Source organism: Centroberyx affinis, unplaced genomic scaffold (genome assembly GCF_046629955.1).
Source record: "Centroberyx affinis isolate AG114_WGS23_722 - 3 ecotype Tasmania unplaced genomic scaffold, CSIRO-AGI_Caff_v1 ptg002994l_1, whole genome shotgun sequence".
In the NCBI taxonomy this organism is placed as follows: domain Eukaryota; kingdom Metazoa; phylum Chordata; class Actinopteri; order Beryciformes; family Berycidae; genus Centroberyx; species Centroberyx affinis.
In genome coordinates this window covers 120,001-136,034 of record NW_027281098.1, presented here as the reverse complement: position 1 = coordinate 136,034, position 16,034 = coordinate 120,001, and the positions used below count along the sequence as shown (strand labels likewise).

At 43.0% G+C, this 16,034-nt stretch overlaps 1 protein-coding gene across 1 annotated transcript in view; it reads right to left on the bottom strand.

Annotated features, from left to right (window-relative positions):
- Positions 1-4,601: 4,601 nt before the first annotated feature.
- The window catches only part of LOC139659009 (potassium voltage-gated channel subfamily B member 2-like), a 73,603-nt gene continuing 62,170 nt past the window's right edge, over positions 4,602-16,034 (bottom strand). Inside the window, exon 2 of the mRNA XM_071537210.1 lies at positions 4,602-6,602. Within this exon, the coding sequence (XP_071393311.1) occupies positions 4,602-6,602 (2,001 nt within the window). The remainder of the gene's footprint in view (positions 6,603-16,034) is intronic.

Here is a 16,034-nt window from a genome sequence, read left to right as displayed (position 1 = left end):
TTCAGGGGATACAGTTTCCAGGCAGGCAGTCCATGGAGGATGAATTGGGATTGTAAAGGAATGCACCCAAGGGCATTTTCTAAAATGACACATTTTTTCACTTCTGAGCTGAGAACACTACTGCAGAATAAAGACAGAATAAAGCTCAATCAAGTTTAAAAACTTAAAACAAGCATTCTGTGGGTCCATAAAATCACTGTCATTTATGGAGCAACTCCACGTTTTATATTAATGACATCACATGGTAGAGCTTCTGGTTTCTGGCTTTGGGAGAGCTGTTTATGTTTATAAACACTGCTTGGACTACTAAACTACAGAAATGAGGCAATCCATTAATTGTGTCTATTGGAAAGAAATACATTTCTCCTTGGTGATAAATGGTTTATCAACGGGTACCAAAACAGATTGCTGAGTAGTCTGCACTTTTGCATATGAAAAACAACTTAGCATACCTTATTGGACCGAATGCAATATCAGTTTTAATTAGTGCTAAGTTGAGATGATTTATTAATTCATATATTTGTATTATATAATGTAATGGATCCTCATTATGCAAAAATGTACCCAGAAAATGCGGATGTAACTACAAAAAACAGCCAATTTGTACAGTAGAGAACACCAGACACACACACGAGTTATATACACATTTATTTGTTATCCTGCATATGCTAATAGACGTAATGGGGAACAATGCTCTACAGAAATGTTGACATACATGTACCATAACAAAGTGTTCTGTGGTCACATAATTGTTTGGACTACTACATGCATACAAAGATGCTGCTTTGTACAGAAACAGTCTGTAGCTCAGAATGTGTCTAATGATAATGTTCTTCAAAAACTGAACAGAAAAAAGTCAAAAAACAAAAACAAAATCCAAAAAGTAAGAGGCAGAAGAATACACGGAGACATGGGAAGAAACAATGTAGCCTTATGCGTTTTAGGAAGTGGAGGAGCAGGTTTGGTAAGCACGCATGGGTGACACAGACAATACCCATTCTCTCAGAGAAAATAAAGACACAACCTTTCCGCTCTGTACAGTATCACAGATGATAATGCCATTGTGAGACAGTAAGACAGAGCGCAGTCCCTTTGCTGTCAGCTCACAGAATTAATTTCAGCATCCACACAAACATCATCCCAAGGGAACATAGCTGATCAATCCAAATCCCTTGTCTCTCTACTCTACCTGTCAAAATGAAGGATTACTCCAGGCTAACATGGAGACATGATTACTACAAACAAGGGAAAAAGGAAAAAAAAAACCTTAAATTGAAAGTACAGGTACATAAAAAGAGCTTCAACAAGAAGGCTATCATAACCTCCTTTAAAAAAAAAAGAAAAAAAAAAGGATAAAAGACAAATGAAAACCCAAAACAAGAATAACCACCACTGACCCCGCATTTAACATTTGTTCTTGACAAATGCGAATTAACACTTTGGATTGCACCAAAGAATCTGCAACTGAGTTTCCCGTGTGGGATCACGTTACATGAAAGATAATTCCACGACCTCTCACATGAATCTCTGATTACTGAGTCAAATTATATTGGTCTGGGCATATACACAGAGTAAAGGAAATACGGACCACAACTGATCACTGATGCGATGGAAGCCTTTGGGAGGACTCCTTTTCATCTCTCCTCTTTCTCTCATGGCTTTCTCTTATCTTATAACCCCAAAAATCCACCGTTTTTTTTCCAATGGAGCACTGTTCCTGAGGGCGTGCCACGGGGATACAGCCTCTAAAGCTGCAAGGATTGGAGCACTCCGTGGTGTCAGTATGGGAGCAAATCAAAAGGATCAGTTCAGTGACAGTAGGGATCTCTCCCTGTCTGTGGTCAATCAGTTTGACCCATTACTCAGTGGTGACTACTCTCTCTCTCTTTCTCCCTCACTCTGTATCTCAGTTCTTTAACACATTAACGGCCTAACCTCTATCCCCGTGTCTGTGCTCTTCCCTGCCTCACTGGAGACTGATGGGGGTGGACATGTGGTACATAGAATACCCAGGAGGAGGGAAAAAATATTGCCGCTCCTTACTCTGGGAGCCAAGACATCAATGTGGATTTGACAACATCACTTTTCAAAAAGTACAGAAGGAACTAGTTGACGTTAGCTGTTAAAGAAAAACAGAGAATCGATCCAATCGGAACATCAGAGAGTTATAGAAAACCTGAGAACTCAATAACATTACTTGTATCTATTACATAAAGACCTGATTTCTCCTATAAAATTAGAATTTTCTGTACAGTGCTATATGAACAAAGCCAAATGACTTGCTACCTTCTCATAAACAGCAGTATTATGAAAAGGCACGCATCATTTCAACCACCGTATGGCAGGAAATTGTGGTCGTGCTCCATTTTGGTTTAGAAAAAATAGAATCATTCTCAACGTTAATTCACAAAAAACATAAAATCCTTTGTGTGTGGCCATTGAAATTGGATTATCTTATCTCCAACAGACATTGTTAGATTCTTTTGTAAATCTAACAGTAATATAAAAGGCCCTAGTGATCAATTTGGATCCCTGTTCCCAAAGATAATCAAATTTGAGGTCCATTGACATCTGGCATTAAGGTGCATGACAGCACATGCCAGCCATATAATATGAAAAAGTAAAAGTCAAATTCTCCATTTGCATTGTTTGTGATATTGTGGTAGTTGTAACACTGTTTGTTTGCCTCATATTAAAGATATATCATTTGAAAAATACAAGTAATTTCTGCCTGTACACTTACAAATCCCATAGACAGAAAATAAAGTGCCACAATTCTTGGCCTGCATAGATTGCAGTATGCGGTATTGCACTTTCCACACTTCTCTGTGAGAACAAAAAACAAAAACACAAACAAACAAAAAAACAAACAAATAACAATAAAATAATTCACCCACTCACTTTCTGTCGGTACCATTCTGGTTTATGTGGCTTTCTCAGACTCACTACTAGTATACACAGCTAGTACACTCAGCCAAGTGCCATGCTGAAACAATAAACAAATATTCCAGCAATAAATTGGAATCAAAGGCAACATACAACAGATATTTTCAGTCAGTGAAAAACAAAAGCAAGAAAGAAGACAAAAAAAAAAAACCTTTGGGTTTAAGTTTGACTGAAATCAGTTTTGTTCACAATAAAACACAATAAATTACAGTCCAAGACACTACGGATATACAAAAAAAGATGCCTTAAATAATCAGCAGGATCGGATAAACTTGCAGTAGTATGGAACAAATGTCAACAACGACATCAGGGTGCTGAGGAGGTGACAATGACAACAGTGCAGGTAAACCACCCATAAGGAAAAGAAAACTCAACTACTGTCATAGTACATGTTACCATATTGTTACTGAGCAGCTGAGATAGATGAAAGCATGACTGTGCTTGATTTGGTCCATTGATATCGCAAAGATTATTGTCATCTTTTTCCTGTGGTAGACTATCATTGTTGAATTGCCAAAATAGATAATTATAGTGTAAAGCATATATGTATGTTAGTGACCAGATCTATTGTACTTAATTAATAAATATTCTTATTCGATTTATGGAATCTCACTTCCCTACTGTAGAAGGTTTCTACAACCAATCTAGACCTACGTATTTCATATTGTATTCTTAAAACTACATTTAGATGTATATATCTGATGTCAGAGAGTAAATAATATTAATTTATGTGATTTGGATGGAATCGAGAGGCCGAACGAGGAATAAAACATGATATTTTAAACCCTGTCCTAACTTCTGAAACCAGCTGATAAATATTTTTAATAGTTGAAGCATCTGGTAGTTCCTGTCCTTACTGGTTACATATTTGGCAACTACAGGTGTATACTCATTAGAGGAGGTTTTATCCTTCTTGCCCACGTAAAATGTTTCGGTCATTAATTCAAAAGTCGTATACTGGACGTTCAACTGAAAGTTCAACAGTCGTTATGAAAACCAAAAGCAATAACGTCAACATTACAGTTTCATACACCATTTCTTCACACAAAACATTATAGGGTCGTCATGGGAACACTTTGCATTTCCACAAAAGGTAATGATATGTTTTTTATAGGTCGCTACGATGCAACACTCGGTCTGAGGTCTCTCGATTCAACCCCTCCCTCCCTTTTCACATTAGAAATATTTGTACCTTCAGTGAAAGTGTTTTCTTTTGCCATCCTGTGCATTGTCATTGCCTTAGTTGTCCTACTATTTACAGTGGAGCGCTTTCAGCAAACTAAGCACCGTAAAATATCTGTCTTTTTTAAATGCATGCTTTTTACAGATAAGTCCCTCTGTGCATTTCTTTCTTTTGCTAGAAAAAAGATACTGTCTATATGTACATCAGGAGGACCAAAATGTCTACATAATTTGATAAATTCCCTCTGTTTTTCTTCTTTGAGCCCATTGTTTTTGTCCCAAAGTCATTCCCAAATCTGCATGAAGCACTGCAGTTTCTTTTTCAGTGATAGACAACAACACAAGTAAAAGGGACTTGTCATGCCATGCAAAAACATCTTTCACTACAACTGCACCCTTTTCCCTCTTCCTCTTCTCCCAAACACCAGGCTGAGGTCTGTAATGGGTCTGTTCCCTCACAGCTCCCCTTACAGTCACATACTGGTTTCACAGGTCGGAGAGAGGCTCCCATCCCCCGGTATCAGGTGGATCTCAGGTGTAAACATGTGGTTCTCCACTTTGTGTCCACTTTGGTTGCTGTCAGCCTTGACGTCCTCGCTGGCCCCAACCACACCTTGGGTGCAATTTTGCGCCGCCGTCTTGGGTGACAAGGGTGCAACCGCAGCGCCCGCCACCTCCATCAGATGCTTCTCTCCGTGGTTCTCTGTAGTTTGATCTTCATCGCCGGGTGGGGTGTCCACCACCAGCCTCTTAGGGGACAAGGGGCTGGTCTCTCCCTCTGTAGCCGGGAGCAGCTCCTCTGAGCTGGGGATGAGCGGTGAGGTCTCCCCCTCTGGGGACTCATCTTCCAGGAGGCTGGAGCTCATGTCCCCAGGAGAGGTGGTGCTGGGTGGTGTTGGTGGGCCTTCAGCGGAGGTTTCTGTGAAGTTGACCCTTAACCCTTTCACTTTAAGGGGGTTGTTGCCTCTAATAGAGCTCTGGATTTTCTCAACAGCTCTGTTAAAGCTCTCCTCTTCCTCTATATGGAGCTGTGATCCGTCACCTGGGTTGAGCGGGACAGATTCATAGAGGCCATCTTTGAGCTCCTCGTCCTGGGAGTCTTGGTCATCAATGGCCCTCAGCTGGCTAAGATCCAGAGGGGGCGGGGCCTTGGGGTGTCTGTCCTGACACGGGTTAGCTCCATCCTCACCTGAGTTAGGGCCCTCCTGCCTGACATCAGCCGAGCAGCTGGCAAAGCTATTGGCGTAGGAGGGCGGGACTTCATTCATCTCCAGCTCCACTTCCTCTTTCTGTGTGGACTCGGGGCTGTGAGGCTTCCTAGGTGGCGTGGAAGGGGCTGTCATGGAGGTGCTCATAGTGCTCATGGAGCTGGTGGTGTTGAGATTGGTGAAGGACTGTGACTTGGTCATCTGGTTGTACATCTCTTCCAGTTTCTGAACATTAAGGTGCTGTGGGCTCCTGTTCATTCGCTGTGGACTTCCAGTGGTGGTGATGGTGATGCGGTGCGGGGAGCCTGGCAGTAGAGAATCAGGGTTTCTCTTCTCTGGGGACTTGAGGCTGGTTTCAGAAGAGGCGTGCTGGGCCGGGTCACCCCAGCGGCTGGGTGACAGGTGGTTGTCCAGGGAGATTTTGTCCTCTCCTTTCTCCACCACCACATCCATCAGCTCCATACTGCGGGCAAAGGCATCTTTCAAGTTCATAGAGACAATGCTGCCATTCCTCTTGGCTCTCTCCAGCGCCTCCCTCCTCTTGATGGCCTTCTCCTGCCTCTTCTGCTCCTTGTAGAACTCAGAGAAGTTGTTGACAATAATGGGGATGGGGAGGGCAATCACTAGCACTCCTGCAATGCAGCAGAGCCCGCCCACTATCTTTCCAAGCAGAGTCTGCGGGTAGATGTCGCCGTAGCCCACTGTGGTCATCGTGATGGTGGCCCACCAGAATGAGGCGGGGATACTGGTGAATTTGGTGGCATCTTCATCTTTCTCAGCAAAGAAGACCAAGCTGGAAAATATCATGATGCCCATGGCCAAGAATAAGATGAGCAGCCCCAATTCATTGTAGCTCCTCCTCAGAGTAAACCCTAGAGACTGGAGCCCTGTGGAGTGCCTGGCCAATTTCAGGATCCTCAATATTCTCATGATCCTGAATATCTGGACCACGCGGCGCACGTTTTGGAACTGCAGCACGCTCTTGTTGGACTCAGTTAGGAAGATGGTGACATAGTAGGGCAGGATGGCCAGCAAGTCAATGACATTCAGTGGGCCTTTGAAGAATTTCCACTTGTTAGGAGAGGAGAGGAAGCGGAGGAGGTACTCCATGGTGAACCAGGCAATACACACAGCCTCCACGTGGGCCAGCTGGGGGTTGTCGTTGGCCTGGCCAAACTCGTCTATGACCTGAAGCTCCGGTAAGGTGTTGAGAGACAGAGCGATGGTGGAAAGGACGATGAACAGGATTGATATGATAGCCAGGATCTGGAGAGAGGGAGAAGAGCACAGAGAAGAATAAAATATTAGTGGGATGCAAAGAAAAAGTCATGTAGTTCAGATGCACATACACATAAATTAAGTTTTATATTCAGTAATCAAACAGGATGGAAATGAATACTTAATCATACACACGTCAGGAAAATGACTTTCACTGTTGCTATTAATTAATTGAAATGGAGACTAAATATTCAGCATCAAAAGCAAATGCTGCTTGAGAATCCAAAGTGTGTAATATAAATATCTACTACAAATGACTGAGCCACAACATGTTGACTGAAGAACACAAGATATATAACTTTTATTCCTCAGTCAACATATCATCTTGTGTTCCCCACTCAACATATTATGGCTCAGTCGTTTGTGGCAGATTTGAGATGCATTATGAATAATCAGAGGTGTTTGGTTTGAGTTAGAGACAGAGAGAGACGCATAAATAAATGCTGGAAGCGGCGGAGTATAAATGGCATGAATAAAATGGAGTGTTAGAATAAAGCAGTGGCTCTCTTTGCTTGAAAGGCTGACTGGGAGTGTTCCTGAATGAAAATGAGCCCTCCATAGGAAGAATACAGAGCATGCCGTAGCATTTTAAATACGGACAGAGGGGGAGAGCATGGCATTGTGAAATGGCAAAGGTAAGGAAGGTAACGAATGAGTGATTCAATCTGTGAATGACTGCAGCACTGCAAGAGTGTCCCAAATGTCCCATTTCTGAAGTAATGGGAAATAACAATGGCCAGAAATCTGTTTTGGAAATAGGGAAATAGGTGTGTGTGTGATTTCATGCACAGTATATAAAGGTCTAGAATGATTTTAGCTCCACCTGTTGACAACAGTCTAAAAGTGCCTCTATCTATCTTAAAATAAAATTGATTATTTTTTTAAATAATCAAAGAAATTGCAAAAGAAAAGCTTCTGAAAAGTGGCAGCTATTGTTTGTTCGTTTGAAATGTAAATGATGAAAGTATTATGCTTTGATATAATTTCCTGTGCCTTCTGTTCAGTAAGGAGATGGGTAAGAACATCCACCATAATCCTGTGAGGTCAGCATCGCATGTGGCTGCGTTTCAACTGCAGCTCCTTACCTTGGCCAGGTAGAGGAAGGATTTATTGACCTTAATAGATTAAACCCGGCCTGAGAGGCTCTGACTGAGGTTCGCTAGTTATAAAACGAGGGTGTGTGAGCAATGTATATGTACGCTGAGTGGGTGAGCGTGTTTGAATGTGAGATGATTTGAGTGTGTGTGTGTGCGTCTTGTTGGCACAGAGTGAGGAGTATTACATGGCTCTCTCATCCTCCCCTTACTCTTCTTCTGCCTCCTCCACCTCTTCCTTTCCATACTCCCCCACCTCTGCCTTGCACCAGCGGCAGAGATAAAACCTCCTTAGTATGCTGTTGGGATTAGCTGAGTTCCTCTTTCCGCAGCTCCACTCTGCTCAACACAGTGTCTCAACCCACACAGGTGAAAAGTCTCTGTCCTACACTCTCTACAGTATTGCAGCATAAGTTATCTAAAAAGCTGCTCCGACGTAAGGACGACTCAGTGCATGGAAAACGCAGCATTCCTTTGTGAGGAGGCCTCTTCGACCTGAGCAATATAAAACCCATTAAAATCTAATGAACAAAGATTGAGGAGTCTCACTCAAGATAGGAAAACAAGACAGCCTGAATACTAATCACGAACCGCATTAAGTTGCAGAGCACATTCATTATCTTAAATAAATTTAAACACTGCCAAAAGTAAATTAAATGTCTGGAGTCATTCATTATATCTCCTTTGTCACTTCTGATCATTTTGGCAAATATGATATGCAGGGATGGAGCTTAAGGATTTCGCAAAGTAGCCCAGGGGTTTGCCATTTCCATACTCTCCATTAGCCCTTATTCACACTCCAGCTAACAAGGACACTAACTCACACTGAAAAACAATGGCTAGACGCCCTGCAAAATTTTCAGCCCTGAAGATATGAAATGATTATGGGAATAGGCACAACTCAAAATGTAAAAAAAAAAATAATAATAATTTTCTAAGGCAAAGCAGCAAAGGTTTTGAAGCCTCTTCTTTGCAATCATCCTTTCTGGTAGATGAGTGAGACTTAGTGAGAGGGAGAGAGAGAGAGAGAGAGAGAGAGAGAGAGAGAGAGAGAGAGAGAGAGAGAGAGAGACAGAGAGAGACTGTCCTGGCTCAGCAGAGGAAGTGTTGTCACTAATGAATGCTGGTGCTGATTAGGTTAAACCTATTAGCAGCTAAGTGAGGCGGCCTGGGCCTGGCCTGGCCTGGCACCGAGCAGAAAGACTGTGGAGTCACGATGACCTGAGGACGCAGATTGCTTCCACACCCGACCTTTTTGGCAAGCTCGTTTGAGGCTCACCCCCCGGTGCCAAGCCACCCGATCAGAAGACCTTTGCTTGTGCTCCTGTTGCTGAACACCTTGGCAGCAACTCAGTTCCTGAGATGGAAGAGTAGATTAGAGATAATAACCATGAGATAATGATTTTGCTCAGTTTATAGGCTTACCGGTGGTAAACTGTACAGGCTTACACAATTGAATTTTCAGATACACGCGCTAGGAACAACTATGATTTGTGGAACTACAAGCACAAGGTAACTTATTTCATTTTTTCTATTTCAGAGGTCAGCTATTCTTTATTTAGATTTCCATTACCTGCCTCCGAGGAGACAGTTAATCTTCTGGCGTTCCACACTCTGGAGCAAGGTAGCCCTTTAAAAGTACTCTTTGAACAGCTGAATAAATGTATGTGTGGGCACCCGCGCTCGCACACACACTCACACAACCACACACACACAAATACACACACAGTGATTAATGTTTTCACTGACCCACACCCATACGATCTCACCTTCCCAGACACCCATACACCCCTTGCTCATGGACATCAGAAGCAAATGGCATTTTAGTGCGAGGATGAGCAATCCTGAGGTGGCTCGCATTAACCTACTGTAATTGAGTGGGAGTAGTTAAGAAGATCAATTACTTGGGTTGAGTCTTCTTTGCCCTCGATTTGCATGTGTGGTGGCATTAAGCATAGCATAGCGTCGAATGGCGTGAGTCACGGATTTAATCTGCTGGAAATTAGCACAAATCCTGCCAATTGACCTGGAAGTGACCTTATTATGGGGCAAAACAGATGAAAGCTACCTGAGATAGGAAATGAAAGAAAGACATTTCACTGAACTGGATGTATGCAAATTTGCAGAGCTAGTCTTTGAACAGGAGTGAGCATCTTGGACAGGTTACGGCCCATGTGAGGAGGACTGGGGTTATAATGTCACCAGTACCTTGACCTTTTGTGCCAAACTCTTCAAAGCTGCCTGCCTACATCTACTGTCTGAGAAAACTAGACGTTCTATGGTATTGCTCAGTTTTGAAATGATTGTGGTTGAAGTGCTTGACATTGACTCAAAAGGACACCACCACTTGTGAGGGAAAATTGTAAGCTCATTTAAAAGTTGAACAGTTACATGAACAAACATCACATTATCTACTATGAAGATTAAAGTCCTCACAAGTCTGATGTGATTTAAAAGTGCATTAACTATCTGTGCTGTTGAGTTAGAGCTGTTAAAGTAGAAGATGTCACAGATTTTACTGTATGTGACCCCTATCTCTCACCTTTCTCTCCCTCTATCTCCCTCTTTCTCCCAACCCCTTGTCCCTCTCCCTGTGAAGGATCTGACCTCAGGTTCCCATCGTCAGGTCATGGTCAGGCCAGGGATGAGACCTGATTGGCTTAGACAAGAGGGTAATGTCTTCAGATGATTAGGTGATGTGTGGCATGCTTTAGCTGTCCATGGCCATCCTGCGCTCCTAAGCTATCCCTCCCCCCAACCCAACACCAGACACTGTGCAGAGAGAGTGGAGAGCTGCTTCACAATGAGATTTAGAATGAGATGAAAAAGAGGGAGAGAGAGAGAGAGAGTGAAAGAAAGAATTATTATATTTCATATAATTTTTTTTCATTTTTCATTCACTATCCCCTGGTTCTTTCCTCTCTCTACTCCTGAGCGCATTATAAAAGACGTCATGAAAAAATAAATTACTTGACGAATGCCCTCACAACAAAAAACAACCGGCTCAATCCCTAAAGGGACGCCTAACAAAATAATGCCAGCCGAGGTGTAAGGCAGCAGTCGCTCATATCTCTCGTGTATCAAGACAGCGTGTGTCTGCCCCCACCTCACCCATACCACTACCCCCCACCCCCAACCCCCACGCGACTTCAATCCACAGCACCTCTAGGTAGAATTAGATCCTCAGGGATACCGAAGCAGGAACTGTGAAGTTGATCCAGAGGAGAAAGCTGGCAGGAGCCACTGAGTCGAGCCTTTCTTGGTTTCCATTCCCCATCCTCTCTTGGCCCTTTTCCCCCAGGAACCAGTCGACAGGGACGCTAGCTCACTCCACTCTAACTGCCCTGTCATCAATGACAGCCTCGCGGTCGCTAACAGTTACACCCCGCTGCACGGATCACCTCCTCTGCCCTCGTCTCGTCCCCCACAGCATCCCACCGCTGGAAGGATGGCGTGGGGAGGAAAAATTACCCACGCCACAGCAGCGGCCTGTCTGTCAGCTCGGGGGAGGCTATCGATTGTGTACACATCACATTACGGACACTGAGCCTGGGCCGGCCTGGGCCAGTGGGCACCTATTGATCTCCCTGCGCAGAGCTCTCATGGACCATGATCCACCTCTGAGTTCCCCGCTGCCCCTCTCCCCCTCCACCTACCTGTGTCATCAATTTGTGCTCGACAAATTGAGCCATTCCTCAGGTATGATAATTTTTTGCTGCGGAATCAATCCAGGTGATTATGGCTATGGTAATGCGGATTGATCCCAGGACTTATGTGGTATTTCATCTTCTTCTTCCAGTGGGATGACCCCATCAAAACATGCATTGGTGTTGAGAGTCACACAGTAGCATGGCTTACTGAATAAATTAAAATAAAATGTAATTCATTCAAGTAATGAATTATTAATTTTTAATGTACAAGAGGGCAATTACCCTTCATTATCCCTGCCCAAAAAGACTGATTCCTAGAGGTGCATAAATTCTGTTAATAAGCCATTGAACAAAATGGCATTATTAAGGATTCTGGCACAGAAACTGTGAGAGAGATTTATAAGGCATGGATAGTTGGGATACGACTTGGGTACGACATGCAGCCTTAGAAAGATTCAACACTAATCAACAAAAGAGTAGACGCATCTTCCCTCACACTGTTAAGATTCTGGTGGCTGAGTAACTCTTGCATGGCCAGTGTCCAAAGACTTAACAGAGAGAGAGAGAGAGAGAGAGAGAGAGAGAGAGAGAGAGAGAGAGAGAGAGAGAGAGAGAGAGAGAGAGAGAGAGAGAGAGAGAGAGAGATGGTGACATTTGTTGGCTGTCCAATGTTTTGTCCCGTAGCTCTTCCAAGGTTCAGAGAGGTTTGGAGGAATGCCACAGTCATTACGGTTTGGGCCTCGATTCTAAAGCCATTAATCTATGGACAAGATAACTGTGTTCATAAAGCACTGGAGAGACAACGATAAAGCTCACCTAAGGCAATTCCTTAAAATTGGGACAATATGTCTGGATGCAAAAGTGAATTATGCATAGGTGATTTGAATGAAAACTTTACAGCAAAATCAGAATTTTTTTTATTAATCCTATGTCCATCTGGCTTACTATCTTTGGCAACTCCAGTGGGAGTTTATATTACATAATAACGATGGCTAATTATTCTGAGAAAAGCTATTGAGCTGCTCATATTCCTTTGACATCTCTTAATGTAGTCAATAATTGCAGTGGATCTAACCTATTTGTCTTGGCATAACACAGCATTCAACAATAGCCACACCATGTCACTTACAATTTAATTTGTCATCAGTCAGCTAGACTGTCTAGTATGTGTCGCATACGCTTGGCAACCTCTCTCAGGAGTATTGACATGATATGATTAAAGTCATAATTTCAGGGTCAACCTCAGTGAGGTGAGTTACACCATCAGTATAAGAAACAAACTCAAACAAACTGTTTTTGACATGAAAATAAATCTCACTCTGTTCCCCGCCTCTTCCCCGCATTTGTGGGAAAACTCTCAAAAATGTTTAAAAAAATAATCTCTACAGTGTCAATGGAACATTTCATTGACACTGTTGGACATTTCTAAAATCTATAGTATTCACAAGAATTGATTTTGGATTTACCCTTGAGATCCTATGTTACGTTGATGACCATAATGCATTGCACATAGTGTGGGAAACACACAGCTCAATAGCCTTGTTAGATCACTGAAAACAAAAAATTGGCGATTTCACACACACACACACACACACACACACACACACACACACACGCACACGCACACGCACACATACGCATGCATCCACAAGACACACAAATGCATTTGTGGCTTATCGTCATTTAATGACACTGAGTTCTACTCACAGGTGTTATCCTAACCATATCATCATTATTCTGTGATTATTATGAGCTATCATTTTGTGATTAGAGGGTGTATTTAAAGCACAAGGCCTGCGGTGCGACATCCATAAGAGATCAGTGCAGAGCTCATTAGTCACTCATGCACTTTCTCTCACACTATCCTCGCTGTAACCATGCAACAGCGGGGGTCCTGAGGGTTTGGGCTAACATTGTGTGCCGAAGGTGTGAGGTTCAGCTCACCAGTGCAAAAGCTCCAGTTGAGTGGGCTGACAGCATATGAAAGGAACCTTAATGAATAACAAATTCTCGCCTACTTGCCGGCCACCCTCACCCTTCGCTTCCTGAGCTCATTTTTAGCCGCAATATTCCAGGAGAGGAAAGAGAGAAAGAACCAAAAAAAGTTAGAGAATCACCCTCCTACATTACACTACATTACTCCTACACCCTCCCTCCTATTGAGCGATGTTTGCTGCCAATATGGAGAAAAGCTCTCTCCCTCCATAGCAGGGAGCAGGATAAATTGACTCAGAAATTGCAATACGTTCAGATGGGTCTTGATCAGTATTGTAATAAAACAAAGCATAAAGAATTACTACCCACTTACTGGCTTACATTCCTAAGTGTAGAGAGTATTCCCTGCCTGGCTATACTATGACAAGTTTCTTTGGATTTGTGGTATCGGCCTCAGTCAGTGCCGAGCTCCCCGCCAAAACTTCATTGTGTGCCTTTCTCTTCTCTGCTCTTAAATAAAGTGTGGCCTGCGCTTTCCACCATCCCCCTCAAAGCCCATTCACTCTATTTCAGGCTTGATTTATAATGGGATGAAATTTTGTTTGTGTGTTATTTTCTTTTTTGTAGAACCAGGGAGGAAAGTGGGGTGGTATGAAATATTTATAGAGTGTGTTCATTACATCACCCGTCGGGGCAGTCACACAAACACGCCTGCACAGAACAGGCAACGCAGCGGTGTGTGGCAGCATGTGGCGCTCCATTACAGCTCAGAGCGGTTCTGGCTCAGTGACGTGTCATGCTCCTTGCCCACGATTGGTAGAACAAAATACCATACATAGAAAATAATGTATTAGCTGAAACATGATACTGACACTTCCCCCTTTGGTGTTTTTTCAAATGCCACATTACTGGAATCCCATTTCGAACATTGCTAATTCATTGCAACAACAACACTGTGAGGGAAATGTGCTAGAGAGTGCGGGTTGACAAACAGCTCTGAGAGTCTGACTTCATTCCTGATGCTGCAGTCAGATTGCAGTGCTATGCAGTAGACGGCAAACTGGATGCTCATTATGGTGTCATACAGTATATCATACAGTAAAAATCACCAGCACTGGCAGAAAGTGCCTCCTGGAGACGCAATTTGGAGACAAAAGCTATATTTTGCTAACTTCTGTCCTCTACCGTGGCAGTGAAGACAAACCGGATGTTCGAAAGTCTAATGAATGGATGCACATACAGTTTGTTGACTTTCCCAACTTTTGCTTTTTACCATGGTGATTAAAAGAAACTAGATGTTGAAAAATCCAGCAAAAATGTATGTTCATACATAGTTTGTCCACTTTCCTCTTATTGTCTCTTCCAGTGATCATAAAGCAGTGAATAAGAATCTGTGACATAAAGATGTAATGCCAAATTTTGGTTTGGCTGGGCCATTCCAACTCCCTGCTTGGCTTCTTGTTCATTTACAATGGGAATCATATTTATTAATTTATGCAAAATACAACATTTTGAAATTAAATGAATCGAAAATGTTCAGTCAGAGAATGCATTAGTTTGTAATGTATCAGTGTTCATGGAATGATCAAACCTTGTGTTCATCAATATCACCATGGCAACAGGAAGGCTGTTGCGGTTGACTGACATCCTGCAGTGCTGACCAGCAGGGCTTTTTTTTTAGGCCACGATGTAATGCAGCATAACACCACTCAGGTAAACTGAAACTTTTATGAATGAGCTGCCTGCCACACATTAAATTGAGTCACACACGCACCAACAGAATACACTCAAATGTGGACAACGGCGCAAACGCTGACTTCACACCACAAGCTAGGCCAATTCTACACTCAACCTTGAAAGAAAATCAGCAACTCTCCTTCTCAATCAAGTGTATTGATGAATTTATTTAAAGCTCTGATAAGATCCTTGAGCCATCCGCTGACTGAAATAGATACCTAATGCTTGGTCCATCCTATATCCTGTAACATAGCCCTCTGCCTCTGTTATCAGATTTCTACACCCGGATAATCTTCAAGACAGATATGAGTGCGGTTGAACGATACTGCATCAATCTATTAAAAAAAAACAGACATATCCCGTAGTGTGGGGATGCTATTTCCGTGGAGGACTCAGCAGTTTTCTGGTGTTGGTCTTAGATGGAAACGGTTCCTGTTGAGACCGAGCCTCCCAGGAAGGACAGTAGGGAAAGTCAGGCACGCTGCGCCAGACAGCTGCGCCGCACAGCACTTAATGGGAAGACCACACTGAATCTGGGGAAATGTCATGATTCGTTTTAGTGAGATCTAGTGAGATCTTTTCACTTTTGTCACACAGCCCAGCTCTTTCTGTCTGCCTCTCTCTCACTTTCTCTCGCTCTCTCCCTCTTTTGTAATCTCTCCATCACTATTGCCCTCTTATCCACCTTGCAGCCAATCAGGGCCCATGACTTTCATGACACAAATGTCAGGGAAAAAGAGAGAGCGAGAGGGAGGGAGAGAGAGAGAGAGCGAGAGAGGGAGAAAGAGAGTTTTATATGGGAACTGATTAAACGGTGTCCTTCCTCCATGTCCTTTCACTGGCAGGAGAAATGGTGGTGTGACACGGAATAAGTATGTGTGTATGCCGGTGTGTGCGTGTATGTGTTTCTCTGTGTATGCATGTGCATGTGCTGGGGTGTGCATATGTTTCTATGTGTGTGCTGGTGTGCAAATGTGTTTCTGTGTGTGTGTGTGTGGACAGAA